We start from the raw sequence: 16,257 nt of genomic DNA, 5'->3' as shown, positions 1-16,257 counted from the left end.
GGATGTAGGGAGGAATTTAAGAATCCTATAAAAATGAACCGTGTATTTCAGAATATTCAAAGAGACTATTCAACATACTGTTCTGCTTCCCGGCTGTAATAAATTCTTGGGTTGAACTCAAGTGGGTTCAGTGTTCTTTGTCTTTACAATTATCGCAATTGAAGAAAACCCCTACAATCTCAGAGTGGAGTATTGTATTATTTTGATGAATTCTTGAGAATCCAGCTGCCTTACAAGGTGAGAATCCCGGGCAGAGTTCTTGTAAATTGTACCTACAGTAAAACCACATTGTCCTGCACAAAATAATTTGATTCAAAGGCATAATTACAAGTCCTTGTGAAATAAAAACAAACTTGACCTCAGCAAACATACGTCCTTGAAAATATGTTAATATTTTAAGAATGTTCTTTCTCCTGAAGTCAGCGTCTCAGGCAGCTCTTCCTCTCAGGCTGTTTATCACCCCCAGAAAGTATTTTGTGTAACAAAACACTTTGATATACTTTCCCCATCCTTGTCTTAAGCACAGCAGACTATTGCCTTCTCAGTTACTATAAGTCGTTCTGAATGACAATGTCATTGCCACAAAAGGTATAAAATGTAAAATAAACATGGGATGATCATTACGCATACAAAACTTTAGGATCAGACTAATACTAACAAACACACAAACCTTTCTCTTTTTCATTTACTGCAGATTTCTCATCCTCAAATAGTGAAATCCTTCAATGGTAACTGATTAAACTAAATAATTTTTTTTAAAAAGGGAAATAGTCTTGGTCCGTCCATTTGTTCAAAACAGGGCCTCTTTTTTTAAATGATCTACAGTTGGTATACTGTATGTCCATGAACCAAGGTAATGACCTTGGTCAAACTCAAAATTCCAGCGTGACAGACATATCCTTCCTCATGACTTTTCTACTTCAGCATTCTGCCAAATTGATTGAACTGAAATGGAACTGAGCCAAGCCCTGGCAGAAATATAATCATGAAATCAATTCTATTTATGGAGAGCATTTGACAGCTTTATGACAAAGTTCTCTGAAGAGAGAATAATGGATAAGATCATGTCAAAACGATAAAAAAACAAAGGGAGACAACAAACAAACAACTTCCTTGTATTACCAGATGACAACAGCTCTTCAATTTCTAATTTTAAACATTTAGTTGAATAACTGCCATCAATCACTTTGTTTGATCTTTGCCTGATGTTACATACCAAACAGAATGTGTTACTGATTTTTAGGTTCTTAAATGAGGATGGTGAGTGTTCTGCAGTAGTGTTGCTACCTCCAGTATCTGTGTATGTGTGAAAAGAGTGTGGTCTATCAATAAAAAGAAAAAAAATCACACATCCAGAAGATAAAATTTAAAAAAAAAATCAAGGCAATGTACATAAACTAGTGAGTTTGTGAGGTTGTACTTAGGCAAAGTGGCACTTTGCCCAAAGTGATGGACCGACATTGCCATCACTACAGCCAGATATCCTCCCAACAGATTCATAAAGCAATAATCCCCGAGGTGAGTTCTTTAGCCTAACACTGATGCATAGTTTATGAGAAATGATCAGCTCAATTTGAATGCAGCCTTGACCACTCACTCTCACTTTGCTCTGATCAAACTACTCACTCCCAACAGGCTTGATGAAGAAGACCAGGCAAAATATTGCTAAATAAACCTATGAAGGTGAACCTGTTTCATCTATATGAACTTAAATTTGTGGTTTTAGACACTTTCTTGCATGCATTTTGATATCAGCTGTAGAGGAGTGGGTGTTAAATGTAGTTAAGAAAGTGACAGACACAACAGAGCAAGAGGTTTTCAAAAAAACTACACACAAAAACTAAATTAGGTTGCAGGTACAGTGCTTTATGGACCTGCTGGGGTAAAACTGGAGTCTTTTATCTTGTTCTATAATGAATTTCCTCTTGAAATATTGTTGAATATCAGTAAAAGAAAATCCCAGTCTACAGATAAACCCCTTTCTTAATCATTCTGCCATCAAAAGTTGACATTTAGCACTTTTAGAGAACTTCAGATTTTATTTTTGAACATTTTAACTGTGCTAAGTAGAATAAACAAAATGTATCTAGAAATGCATGGTACACTGCCAATAGTTGTTTTTAACAGTGTTTTACTCATCATTTACAGCTGATGTTACGATTCACATTTCCTGTCTCATCTTATTGAAGCTGTCACAATCTTTCCTGTATGAGACAAAGGTTGTCTCATCTTCTGCCACATGTTTGTGTTTTGTTGTGTTTTGAGAGACAAATTTATCGTCCACTTTATCACTTAAATGTATCACTGCTTGTCTTGTTTCCATGGTGAAACTCAGATTCTGTGTCTATACATATCTTTGTAAGTACACAAGTTTGTGGGAGGTAAAAAGTGTAAAAAAATATTATCTTTTCACATTGACTCTATAGAGAACATTGTGATTAGTAAAGAATCGTTTCTTCCTCTTTCTGTAGCAACTGAGAGGGATTTTAAATCAAACACAAGGAAGAACAATTCAGTGCTTCTAAGATGAATACTGATTTCCTACAGATGATGATGTACAGTAGTAAAAAGAAGACTACTGCAGCGCTTTGGAAGCTGAGTTCGTATTTGGGATATTAAATCAAAAATGCTCTTTAAAGGACTCAAATGTTGGAAGCCATTATAAAATGTATCTTATGGTGCAGTTAAATATCCAACAGGCACAATATCATAAAGGTCAAGATTGAATACTGTCCCAGAAACCAGGCTGGCAAGAGACCAGAATTATAAAAGCATCCAAAGCGTGACTACATTTTCTCATGTAAGAAGCTACTGTTAAATATAGTGAGAGAAATGACTTAATTATAACTGATAGATGTTTTTGAAATTAGATTTAGGTAGGAGCTGCTGTCTCTGGGTCTGATGTAATCACTCCACTATTTGCTTTTCCAAACCACTGCTTATTTAGCCAGACAGGACGCGATTAAAAGTCCTGTTCAGAGTCTTACATTGATTTGACATGGTGGACATATTCCACAGCGGCCTGCTGATGTGGAATAATACAATAACGTTTTAATTTGTGTCATAAATTAAAAGCAGAAACAGGCACACAAACAGCTAATGACACTGGGATCTGGGATCAAATATATCTGACAACTAGACTTAGGGGGGGGAAAGCCTTGAATCAAAACAAAACGTACTAATCAACATTCAGCTGTGCTGTCAATGAATAATGCACTGAAAGTCTGAGAACAGACACTGTTGGGCATGACAAACATTCTGCACCTGGGGGTGAGAATTTTTCCTGATGACAGCATTGAGAATTCAACATATTACAGCTGTATAGAGTGAGAGGAGTGTGGTTTGGGGGGGTTCAGCTCTCATTGGGAGTGTTCTTACTAAAGCACGGGATATGAGTCAATGGCTTGTGATTAGGAGTGGGCAATATGATGATTACATACAGTGAGACAATATAAAAGGTATCTACCATACTGTTAAAACTGTGACAGCTATTTCTGGTTGTATTAGGTCATTGTGGGCAGTGTTGCAAATCATTGTGGGCAACAGTGGATTTTTGCATTATGTGATGTAGTTTTTTGATTTGACAGGTACTTAATTCAGCCACTTCAAACAGATATTTCTTCCATAAAAGGTTTTCAATTCATTTTCTAATAAAAGGCAGTATATCATGATATTCATCAATTTTGTGATATAAAATTACATATTCTGTCATAGATTTTATCCACATTGCCCACCCCTACTCGTGATATTGGTGATTCCACTTAAGACTGTTTTTTTTCTTTCTCAATTTGATTTGATTTCAGAAACTGTTTCCTTTTTAAACTGTTTTTAAAATATTTTTTTATGAATAAATAAATAAATACATATAATTCTAAAATTAGGAGCAAACAATAAAGTTTCTGTTATTTCACTAAATATTATGATATAATATCACTATCCTGAGTCTTTTTCGGTGTTTCTCTCTGTACTCCAAGTAGTGTTCAGAGCCTGATACATATACTAATTGCTGTGTTGATATCACTGCTAGGTCCATACTGGCTGAGTGTTTAGCTGATATATTTTACTCCTGTAGTGCAAATTCTGATTCCCCTAATAATCTCACGGACAATATGATTGCTCAAAATGCTTGACTCTGTCGCTCCTCTTACAACCAGAAAATGCACTCGGATTAAATCATTTTCAGATGACACCCAGACACTCAAACAGATTCGTAGAAAGCTTGTGCGCAGGTGGTGTATGACAAAACAAGAGATTTTCCGCCTTGCCTGGGTCGAGAGTTTTAAGAAGTAAACGTTCACTTTCAGCTGCTAGGACAGCATATTTCTCTCACTTGATTAACATTAATAAAGAATATTCCACAGTTTCTGTTTGATACTATTGCTAAACTCACACAGAATACCCGCCAATAGCTCTTCATTCAATGCTGATGATTTTCTGAAATTCTTGACAAATAAGATTGACTCAGCTGGAGATAAAGTCACTGGGCCAACCTCCTCTCACAATGATGGCTATGAACTCTCCAATACTTTGATGGATGCAGGCACTGTGACTCGGCACTCCTTCACAGTTTGAAATAATTTCCCCTGAGGCCTTTACCAGCCTGGTAACTGCTTCCAAACCTACAACCTGCACATTAGACCCTGTATAGCTCATCTTTTTAAGGATCTGTTTCCTGTTTTAAATGGTCCTATTGTTGATATTATCAATAAGTCGTTTTCCATGGGGTCTGTGCCCTCAGCTTTTAAAACTGCCATTATTAAATTGCTGCTTAAAAACACATAATATTGATCTGCAAATTTTGAACAATTATAGACCAATTTCCAATCTTCCTTTCATGTCGAAATTACTTGAGAGGGCTGTCGCTGATCAACTTACTGCCCATTTATCCAACAACAATCTTTTTGATAAATTTCAATCTGGCTTTCAGCCCCGTCAGTCTACTGAAACTGCCTTGACCAGAGTTCTCAATGATGTACTAATTACTGTTGATTCTGACTTAACATCATTATTGCTGCTTCTTGACTTGCAGCTTTTGACATCATGGACCACTTCATACTTTCAAGTCACTTGGAGAAGCATACTGGTATCCAATTTTCCGAAGTAAAGTTTGGTGTACCCAAGGAATCGGTCCTTGGCCCTATTCTTTTTTTCATCTACATGCTTTCCCTTGGTTGACATCATTTTCAAATATGGTGATAATTTTCATTGCTACGCTGACGACACACAGCTATATGTACCTGCAAAGCGAAATGACCTTTCCCAACTCCTAAATTTAGAGGTATGTCTATCAGAAATTTTAAAAAATGGATGGGTATTTGTTTATTTCTTTAAGTAAACTGATGCATAATGACAAACAAGTTGCCATGAATTTAAGTGATTGGGTGTATAATCTATGCATGACACGTTTAGCTAGTGTTTAGTATTTAGCTAGTGATGCTACTACAATCAACGGGGTAAAGCCTGCATTCAACTGTGACCAAAGCAATTCCAGCTGGTTTTACAGCTCAAGCACTACCTAAACCTCAATGAGGAAACAACAATCAGGTTTGAAAATAAAGATGCTGATAGTATCATTGAATTCATTTCAGAAGTTGTAAGTTACATTTTTTGGTTTAATGATATGGTTCAAAATGCTAGCCCAAAGATCCAAACACCAACCATATGTCACACTGGTACAAAAACTGAAAAGAAGGGAAAAACGGTATAGATTCATTTAGTGTTTTCACAAAAGGGGTGGGAATATGAAACATTCTTTGCTGAACATAAACTGTTCTGCCTCATCAGTTTACACTATGCTACTCCAGTATAGGAGCCTTACAAGTTTACGCCATAATTCATAGCACCTGTCCAACTTGAGGGAGAAAGTTTTAACTGTTGTTCCCTTTCAGTTGATTGACTCAGTACAACACATAGTATGGGATATTACCCCCACATGGCCTGACTGAAGACACGTCTATTCACGCCTTTAAGGCAGATGATCTGTGGTAATGTATGTGAGACCCCACCCGCACATATATACATCCATCACCACAGTCACCTCAGTTCTCACGCTCTTAATCTCACGAAGAACACCTCTGCCGAGTCGGGCTAGCTAGCTACAGCTAGTTAGTTCTGTTTCCTCAGTAGAGTAGTACCAGCTAGATGTTAGCTTAACGGCCCCTGTTGGTGTTAGCCACTGCTGCTTCAGTTGATGAGTGTGGCTACCTACAGAGCGCTAATTTTGAGTTTGTTTTGTCTACAAGCTTTGTGGACAAAGCCAAAGTCCTGTGAGTTTTGTTGCCAGCTCCAGTGCTCAACCCTGCAAAGGTGGGTCACGTTTGTGGAGAAAGGCATGACTCCCTCCTCTCCGAGTCGAGGGACCCAGCTTCATCTGAGTCCAATGGCAAGTCCCCGCTGGTAACTGGGCTGACCACATGGAGTATGTAGAGGGGTTAGCCGAGTTTGAGATGGAGCGCTCCAACAGAGCTACCCAGCCGCAGCTTGGGCTGGACACTTGCCATGATAACAATGAGGTGCTGGACATCAGCCTGGACATGCATGGTTTATCAGAGGATGAACAGGAGGCTTTATCACTAGGCCAGTATACCACCTCTGCTGCATCAATTGGCTAAGACAATACATCCTCCCTCTCACTGTACCGCTGTGCAGCTGAGAGCTGCAGCTGGAGGTGGAGTGTCCCTCTCCTCCACCGACTCGGGAACCCATTCCCGAACTTTGTCTTGGAGTTATCTTCAACATGGAACAAACCGTTGTCTACCTGCATCACAGTAGCCGGCAATGGACAGTATTTGGATCTGGATGGAGCCGAATAAAGTTGGTTTGGTCAATCCTCTGCCTATTGAGCAACCCTTGGCAGCTTATTTGGCCCAATCCCACGACCATGGTGTGGGCAGCCCTACAGCCCTCCCATCCAAGCACTACAGGTTCTCCGCATCTCAGCTGGAGAAGATTTACCGACCACGTGCACTGAGCTCCGTCACTATGATTAAGACATATCAAGATGCAGCTTTGGTGCTTAAGGCTCATTGCGGTTCCCCATTTGAGCCCACTGAGTCTGCAGATATGAAATTTCTTTCATACAAGACTGCACTGCTTCTCACTTTGGGCGACCTTCATGCTTTATCTGTGCATCCCTCTTGTACTCATGTCACTTGAGATGGCTCCAAGGTTACATTGCGCCCAAATGCGGCGTATTTGCATAAGATTATCTTTGCAGCTTTGCGTTTATGTGACCAGTTGTTTGTCTGCTAATCCAGCCAGGGGAAAAGCCTTGTCTATACAGCAGCTTTCCCACTGGATTGCAGTGGCTCCAGTGGGAAACAACAATGACTTACAACATCACAGGTTTTCTGTTGCCTCACGGTGTGAAGGAACATTCGATCAGTGGCATGTCAAAATCATGGACTTTCACAGGAATATCTGTGAGTGATATCTGTGCTGCAGCCAGTTGGTCATCACCACACACTTTTATTTGGTTTTATCGCTTGGATGTGACAGCCCTTTCAGTGGCTCATTCTGTCCTTTCTGCTGGGTCTTTGATGCCCCAGAGTGCTGGAGGATTGACTCTGGTTCGGTGGCTGCTCTGTGGGGCATGTCCCACACTATGTGTTGTATCAAGTGAATCGACTGAAAGGGAACGAAATGTTATGACTATAACTTCGGTTCCCTGAAGAAGAGGAATGAGGTACAACACTTTGTGGCCCCGCTGCGCAACTTGGCTCAGTGAAGAGGGGCTATAAAAACTGAGGGATGACCATGCTGATGGATGTATATGTGTGCAGGCGGGGCCTCACATACTGTACATCGCCACAGATAATCTACCTTAAAGGCGTGAAAAGGTGTCTTCAGTCAGGGCTCGTGGGGGCATTATATCCCATACTATACAGTTGTGTTGTACCTCGTTCCTCTTCTTCAAGGAACAGAAGTTATAACATTTAGTTTTCTTCCTCCAACTTGTTCCCAGTGTGCACCACTCCAGCTCTCTTGTCAGATGCCTTAAGTGTTACTATGTATGGAGAATCAGCCCAACTGACATGGTCGTCTGTCACGTTCAAAGGGAACAGGCATATCTCTCTCTCTCCCTCTCTCCGTGGTGCACCTGTGACTGTTACCATGGCAACGGTAACCTGTTGACCCATGAGGTTTCTGGTGATGGGGTCAAAATCATCTCCACCTGCAGCTGAGGAGCTGTCTGACAAGTCAACACCTGCTATCAGGCTCTGGATGGACTCAGACCCCTAACAGACCTCCACAGCACAGAAATTAGTTTAAAGTTGTTTTGAGGATTTTCTGGGTATTTTTCTTTTTCTTTCTTCTTGAATGATGCTTTGGAGATCTGCCATGACTGCAGACACACACTCCCTTTGAAGAATGTGTTTCATGTTCTGAAATAAAACATCTCCAAAAAGGCTGAAGTGAGTGGTGAAAAAAAAAAAAAATCAACTGATGATATTGATCACACAGTTGAACAGCAAAGGAGATTATTGACTGGCAGACACATATTCAGAGAGGCAACTATTCAGTTTTTTAACCTTTTTTATGTCTGGGAGAGCTGATTCTGACATACATGACTTTAAATGAGCACAACATCCATGTAAGTTAAATGTTTAGTTACATATACAAATTGTCCTTATCAATTTCTTACTATAAGTGAGGAGGATATACAAAAACACACTACTACATGTCTGAAAGATGTTTTTGAGTCTTTTATTAATATAAAACCACTGAAGATTTTTTTTCTAACTTCAAAGAGCAGCTATTAAAACACATCAATGGGCCATTCCATTGCACTGGGTGACATGTTCCCTCATTACCACTGTAGTTTATTTTCAGTTGAAAATAAACTACAGCCGCTCACAAGAGCACCAAATGTGTATTAATTGCTGACTGAAAAATATTCCCTGACAAATCTAATATACATCCCTGTTAGAGTAATGTTATCAAAAAACTACAGTGCCCAGATGATTTAGGAAACTACTGAGATTTTTCAAAAAATGAAACCATATTATTTGTGTCCTATTTCAAAGTCTTTTCAAGAGATTTGGTGACAATAAGAAAAATATAGACTATTGCCAGCCTTACCCTTTAACACCCTGTTTTAGCTTGAGCATTCCCCTTCACATATTTGGAAAAAAAAGATTTAAGTTAGTCTTTAACTTTAATTGTTCATTATTTCTCGACTAATATCTCGTACTGTACAGAACAAGATTTGAAAGTTTCAGGTGCTTTAAAGTTGAAAAACTTTGAGGTACATGTGCATTTTTAAGACAGACAAAGTTTTTTTTATAAAATGTTAACCTTTCTTTCTCCTCTGTCCTTATCCGCTCTTCATCACCCTTACTATTTTTCTCTTAATCTTCCTCGTTCTCCCACATTTTCTGCCTCGTCTACTCTCTTTTAATCATTGCTTTAGCACAGTTTCCCCTTTCCGTCTCTCTCGCCCCTTCTTTTCTTCTCTCTCAAACTCCTTCTTCCTCAGTCTCTGTATCCAGTTTTTCTCCTCCCTCCTTATCCCCACTGCACACTCTTACCGTGGCTGCCCTCTCTCTCCCTCTCTCTTATTCCCTCTTTTTATGTACTGACCTGGCCCAGGGCTGATCTGGTTGTCATAGAGGTGGATGTCATCTCCGCAGGCGATTGGCGAGTCCTGTCCCTCCTCTCGGCCCTCGCTGCCCTCCTCCTGCTCTGCCTCCCGCTGCTCTGGGGACACAACAGCACAGGGTCACCTCCTGAACCTCACCAGCTACTAGGCAGGGCAGCAAACTCACTTTTATTATTATTATCCTCATCCAAAAGTAGCTTTTAAGTCCCAAAATTCAACAGGTTTATTATTTTACCAGACAGCTAGACTTTAAGGATGAAAGACCGTGAAGTGATGCTTCAAATTCGTTAATTCAGCCCAACAAGAAACCAGCTTTGAAGGAAAGCATCCATATTTACCAGTGTTTTTCTGGTGTCTAACTCTCCATTCCTGCCACATAGCAAATTACAATGAATAAATTCTGTCCTGTAATTTGAATTTGAATTTTTTGTCCAGTGCTCATAATCCCATCAGTATGTGGAAAGTTAAACTTTCAAGCTGAATCATGTTGTAATTTGTCCACCAATAAAAGTAATCCAAATTGAATACATATATCAGTAATTTTTAGTAGCTAAAATATGAATAAATGTGTGATTTAGTGATACATCAAGACTAGGAGTCATGCTAGCGTCTCTAGTGGTGGTTTGAGATAAACATTAGCATGCTAACATGTTCACAACGTTAACATGCTTATGTTTAGCAGGTATTAGCATCTTAGTTTAGAATGCTAACGTTTGTTAATTAGCACTAAACAAGTACAGCTGAGGCTGATGGGAATATCATTAGTTTTGCAGGTATTTGGTCATATACTAGTGTTGGAAAAGTTGGGGGAAAGTTATTAAAATTCGTCCTTAAGGTGACATAAATGTTTTCAAATTTCATGGCGACCCATCTAGTAGATAGTTCAGTCTGTACCAAAGTGGTGGATCAACAAACCATGCCAATGCCATTTTAGCCAAATGTAGAATTTCCAATTAGAGGACAACATCAGGTAAACAAAAAAACCCTGAGAATTATATGAAAATACTTTTAGTGTTAGCGTCACCTGAAATATATCACAAAGAAGCTCACTTGTTAAATATGCACCCAGATTTCACTCCAGCTTTTCTTTTTATGTCATTCCACAAAGGGTAAGTATGACAGCTGCAATCTATTGAGGTTGTAAAGGTTTTAACTACAGATTATAGCTGAAAACAGGCTTTATTTTATATATTTGCAGATATGGGAACTAACCACTATTTTCATTATCAATTGATATACCAATTACTTTCTTGATTAATCAACTATTTATTTGGTCTATTAAATGTCACATGTTCCCTGAGTCTATGGTGACATCTTTAAGTGTCTTGTTTTGTCTGACCAACAGTCCAGTGCCCAAAGATATTCAATTTACTATCATAAATCACTAAGAAAACCTTCCCATGGAACCAGTGATTTTTTGCAATTTTTGCTTAAAATATATTTTTAGATTTTTAATAATTATAATAGAATATTTAAGTTGCAAATACATTTTCGGTCCAATTTGGATCTTAAATTAGTCTCTAACACTAATGGCTTTGAATTGTTTGGGTTTGAGCTGGGCTTCCTGGGTGGACAACAAAAGATTTTAAGAGCCAAGAGTTAGTCAGACAATGAGCAAAGATGTAGCTTGCTATGTTTTCATAGAGACAGAAAGAGACCATTTTCAGTCTCTTGTTCCAGTATACTGTGTGCCAAACCATTCACTGGTGTCCTTAGTCCACTGAAATACAATATGAAACATAATTGGCAGATAAGATAAATGGTCCGCAGCCTTTTTATTTTAAAAAGTTAACTGCATTAATGAATGAATTAATGAATTAATGTGAAAGCATCTTACAGTCTTCTGCCTGTATAAGAATAACAATGAGGGGGAGGTGGAGAGCTCCACTGAGTTGTTATTAACATCATGTCTCCAGCAGTGGAGAGCAGCCTCTCCGCTGCACCGTTAGCTCCAGGGAAAGCCATCACTGTCCAAGACGCTGAGCGGCCGCAGGGTCTTTGAGGTGAAGCAGACTGAGCACCGAGTTATTTTCTTCACCTCATCTTGGTTTGAGTTGTTTATGCTAGAGTGTGTGTTGGTCAGCCCGTCTCGTTTGTTACTGCTGGAGTTCGCTGCTCCGCTCTGCTAACGTTAGTCTCTGTGTGACGGCGCAGAAAGTTCACAATATACATCACGCTGGTCTCGCAAAACTAATTATTTACTCATTAAATCAAAAAATGCTTGCAACCGCTGCCTTTTGTGAAGATGAACTCTAGTGTGTGCGTGCTGCAGACTGTCCGGGTGCTGCAGCTGCACTGCCCTCACAGTTCAGTTTCGCCTTTTCGTTCTGTCAACATCACGTTATCAACTAACATTTAGAAAATCGCTTTTTGACATTTGTAAAATCGATGCAGAATTTGCACATCCATATCGGGATGCATCTTAGAATCGATCAGCCACTCAAAGCGGTTTACAACACATGCCGACATTCACCCATTCACACACACACACATACGTTCATACACTGATGGCAGGGGCTGCCATGCAAGGTGGCAAACTACTCATCAGGAGCGATATAGCACTTTATAATGTTTCTAGTGCTCACTCACCCATTCACACACACACACACACACACACACACACTCACATACCAATGGTGCAGCCATCAGGAGCAATTTTGGGTTTAGTATCTTGCCCAAGGACACTTTGACATGTGGGCTGGATGAGCCAGGGATCAAACCACCAACCCTCTGACTAATAGACAGTGTAAGCAGCAACAGATCTCTACACATGGTAATCTCTAAAAAATGGCACAAATTATCAAAGAAAACTGCAGAAATTGAGTTAGTCCGTATTTTGGTATGAAGACAAGTCTGAAAATGAATCAGCAGGTATGTGAAGGGTGTTAGCAGGGGTTTTTTTTTCGGTGTCAGGATTTCGTATGGAGTGGCGCAGGACCCAGCCTAGAGCCTGTTTGTATGACTCATCCCAATCTCTCTTCCTGAAACAGCAGCCCCCTTAAATCCAATCCTACAGCAGTAACTAGTGGGCTCCCAAATATCATCCAGTGATCGCCTTGATGCGATGAGAACAATATCTCATACTCGTGCTCTTTATCTGCTGACCTTATCCCTGAGGAGGCCCCAATTTCAGTTCATTCAGTTTGTCTTGCATCAGGATCATCCCTCAGCACTTGACATTATTTGAACCTCGCTGTGTCGTCGCCCTGCCTGCATCCCTCTGTGCCTCAGACTCACCGGCTGGGCTCTGACTTTCAAATCACCTTGGGAGAGAGCAGCCGCTGCTGAACCGCAGGAAGAAATCGACGGCTTCGCTCAAAAAAACGCAACGGTATCAATTTTAGAAGAAGTTCTTAAATGTTTATTACTTATTACTGTTTTAAAAATATTCTATTCTGACTGATTTTTACTTATCAAGCAATCGTTAACTCATGTTTTTATTATTAAACTGAATACGCAATTCACTGTTTAAAATTTGGGCTGAGTGTATCAAAAATCACAATGTGGATTCTTTTCACGATGTGATTCGAATAATAAACACCATAGATTTTGCAGCGTTTAAATTTAGATGAGATGTGCATCAACCAAAGCTCCCTCTCAGTAACTGTGACCAGTACATACAAGAATGCAACATGTAGAAGGGGCGAGGGATGAGGGACGAGGGGGATTCTTGATATGGAAACACTGAATCGATGTGTTTCCTTCAAAAACGGTGTGCAGTGTTCTGCAGCAGCCTTTGAAGTGTGTTTGGAGCTGTGACATACAGAAACACCACACTGTTACAAACACACACGCAGGAGCATCATTACAAATGTTTTAAAAATTTGTGCTTTGTGTTCTGATAATTACTCAAGACATAACTGCAGTCATTGTAGAGCCATCTAGGACTGCAATAAACCATTACTTTCATTATAGATTATTCTGTCGATTATTGTTTTGGTTAATTTATCTATAAAATACCAGAGTACAAGTGACAAGTTGCTTGTTTTGTCAGACCAGCAGTTCAAAATAGAGCTGAAATGATCCGTTGATTAAACGATTAGACAAGAAAATAAACTGTAACTATATTGATTAATGCCAAACATTCTCTCGCTTAACTTCTCAAATGTGAGTATTTTCTGCTTCTGTTTGTATTATTTGATAGTAAATTCAGTATTTTTAGGTTTAGGAGAAAAAATGATGACTTATAATTGGGCTATAGGAAATTGTAATAAACAGTTTTCACTACTGATGATGATTAATGGTCATCAAAAGATGTTTCCAATAAATTTTCACTTATTAGATAAAATGACAATTTTTTTAAAGCATAAATTTCATATTGATAACGAGGTTTAAAGCTTTGAAACAAGACATTCGCTTCACCACAATATTTCTGCAAAAAATAAACCAATAAAAAAAAAAAACACTTTTATGTTTTTGTTGTTTACTGCAATATGAGGCAACCAAAAAAAAAACAAAAAAGAGGCAAATTTGGAGACGCTAACATTAACTAGAAATGTATATATCCATGACATGAACATTAGTCAATTATTTCACAAAATTTTCAAGCAAAAATACCAAAAAATTCTCTGCTTCCAGCTTTAATTTGAGTGCATCGCCTTGGGCTCTGAGAACTATAATTGTCATTTTTCACTACCTTTGGAAAACAAATCTTTGATTCATCAAGAAAATAATTTGAAGATGAATCCGTGATGAAAATAATCGTTAGTCGCAGCCCTACTTGGTAGCAAAAAATGGGTCGTCTTCTATTGTGTGGAACTTTAAGAACAAAGATGACAGTTAAATTAGATCCTAAAATCCACAAATTTAGTAATAAAACCTTTTAAGTCGCAACAAAACGCAAATGAGGAAACTATGAAGTCTAAGAAAATTCATCAATGCATCCCTCAAGCTCCCACCGCAATCACAGAGGTAAATTGTATATTGCTAATTATTACTACTAATTATTTCCACAACAATTTTGTTTATATTTTGTTACTTCAAATTTGTGAATTCCTATAACGCACAAATTTCATGTTTTACTTGTGCAAGACGTACAACAAATATTTTTCATGTCACCCTCTTCACAATTTTTGGTCACCAGATGCATTCAGCTTCCGGACCAACCTTCACTAACGGACCAATGAGATGACAATAGTGGATAATTCTTACTTGCCAACAATAATGTAATTGTATTTCTATCCTGATAACAGGTTGCCTAATAAAGACGGTGATGTTCAGTTGCAGCGGTGGGCCTTCTGTGAATCTGCTGAGTGAATCGGTGTGTTGCAGGAGGGGGGGAATAATTGGCTGGGGGAGACAGGGAGATCCGATGCAAGCATATTCTGTCCTGACTGCTTGTGCTGCACATACTAATTGGGTGCCTCTCCTTGGCTTGAAGGTAATGAAACTACTGTTATCATAACAGCCTGAGCAAAGTTCATTATTTATATCCAAATGCAGCGGAGTGTGAGAGCTGGGAGACTTTTCTGTGTCTGTGCTGCAGCTCTAATCTTTAAGTCCCATCTTTCACTATGGATATACTGTAACGGCACACATTGTTGGCGGCGTTCGTTTAAGAAAAAAATCCCTCCAACCCTTTTCTCATCGTGATGATTCAACAATCATACTTGTGTTCACGCTGTGGCTCATGGTTTTTTTATTATCAGTTGTTTTGTTTTCTATTTTTAATACGCTGTGGGAAATTGGCTAATGTAGAAAATGTAATGTACTGTGTGCATTCATCATATCCTGGTGGTGGCTCACACTCACCCATTTCTTGAAAAAAGTATCCATTCTTGGACATCCCAGAGGGAGGCGCCTCTGCAGGAGAGAGGAAAACAGAAAGATAGTGATCACTGAGGTGAGTCTGGGCAACAGTAACAAACCCTGCAGGGAGCAATCTTCATTTTGAAATATCTATTATTTATTGTTATTTTTACACTGTAATTGGTGGTATGAGAGATGCTTGCATGAATTATTATTAGACTTTTGTTAGGTATTTTAATTCTGGTGTTCGAGAGAACACGCATCAAGGATCCAGAAAGTAACTCACTCAAATACTGTTCATTCATTCACATGCTCTCTATCAAAGTATCTGCCCTCTCATGGGCCTTAGGAGACATAGCAAGGTCAACTAATAACACACTGAATTATGTAATTCTGCTAAGGCATGCAGAGAGTTTCCTGTTTGACATTTGGGGGGGTTTCTACCAAGGATTTACGATCACTTAACAGCAGAATTGGGTTTCTCCTCATTTAGGAAAAGGGTCACTGAGATTTTGCACTAGTAAAATGGAAGGAATGTTCAGGCTTATACAATATGTATTATAAAGAGCTGGTATTATGGAAAACAAGAGAAATGATCTTAGGGATGTTGGTCGGAGCCCTCTTGTGCTGTAAAATTACTTAATTCTACCTCATCGGTCTTTCTAAGTTATTTGAAATGTTAAAATTCGCAGTGGTGTAATTTGTGTCAGGCTTGATAAATATCTCTGTGTTTTTGTTAGTGCTGTTAAGTAAAAAAAATTGTAGTCATGGTTACAAGAAACCAAAGTTCATTGTCAATTGGAAAGTCTGACAATCTTTTGCCCCATACAACCTCCTTGACCTCTTCCCTCTACTGACTTTTGCTCCAGATGGACAAGAGTCGTAATTCCTGCGGCCGCTAGAGGTCT

The 16,257-nt window shown here is 39.0% G+C and overlaps 1 protein-coding gene across 7 annotated transcripts in view; it reads right to left on the bottom strand.

The window, feature by feature from the left end:
* Positions 1–16,257, bottom strand: part of slc4a11 (solute carrier family 4 member 11) — a 126,315-nt gene that overhangs the window by 55,625 nt on the left and 54,433 nt on the right. For 4 of the 7 annotated variants that reach the window (XM_042388101.1, XM_042388107.1, XM_042388102.1 and 1 more), the window contains exons 2-3: positions 15,353–15,403; positions 9,583–9,699 (exon numbers count right to left, since the gene is read on the bottom strand). In XM_042388101.1, coding sequence (XP_042244035.1) covers positions 9,583–9,699; positions 15,353–15,403 — 168 coding nt within the window. The remainder of the gene's footprint in view (positions 1–9,582; positions 9,700–15,352; positions 15,404–16,257) is intronic. The other 3 variants (XM_042388104.1, XM_042388105.1, XM_042388106.1) reach the window with 1 other exon arrangement.

The sequence above is a fragment of the Thunnus maccoyii genome, chromosome 16 (genome assembly GCF_910596095.1).
Source record: "Thunnus maccoyii chromosome 16, fThuMac1.1, whole genome shotgun sequence".
Taxonomy (NCBI): domain Eukaryota; kingdom Metazoa; phylum Chordata; class Actinopteri; order Scombriformes; family Scombridae; genus Thunnus; species Thunnus maccoyii.
The sequence above is the reverse complement of the archived record's forward strand: the minus strand, read 5'-3'. Positions and strand labels throughout refer to the sequence as shown.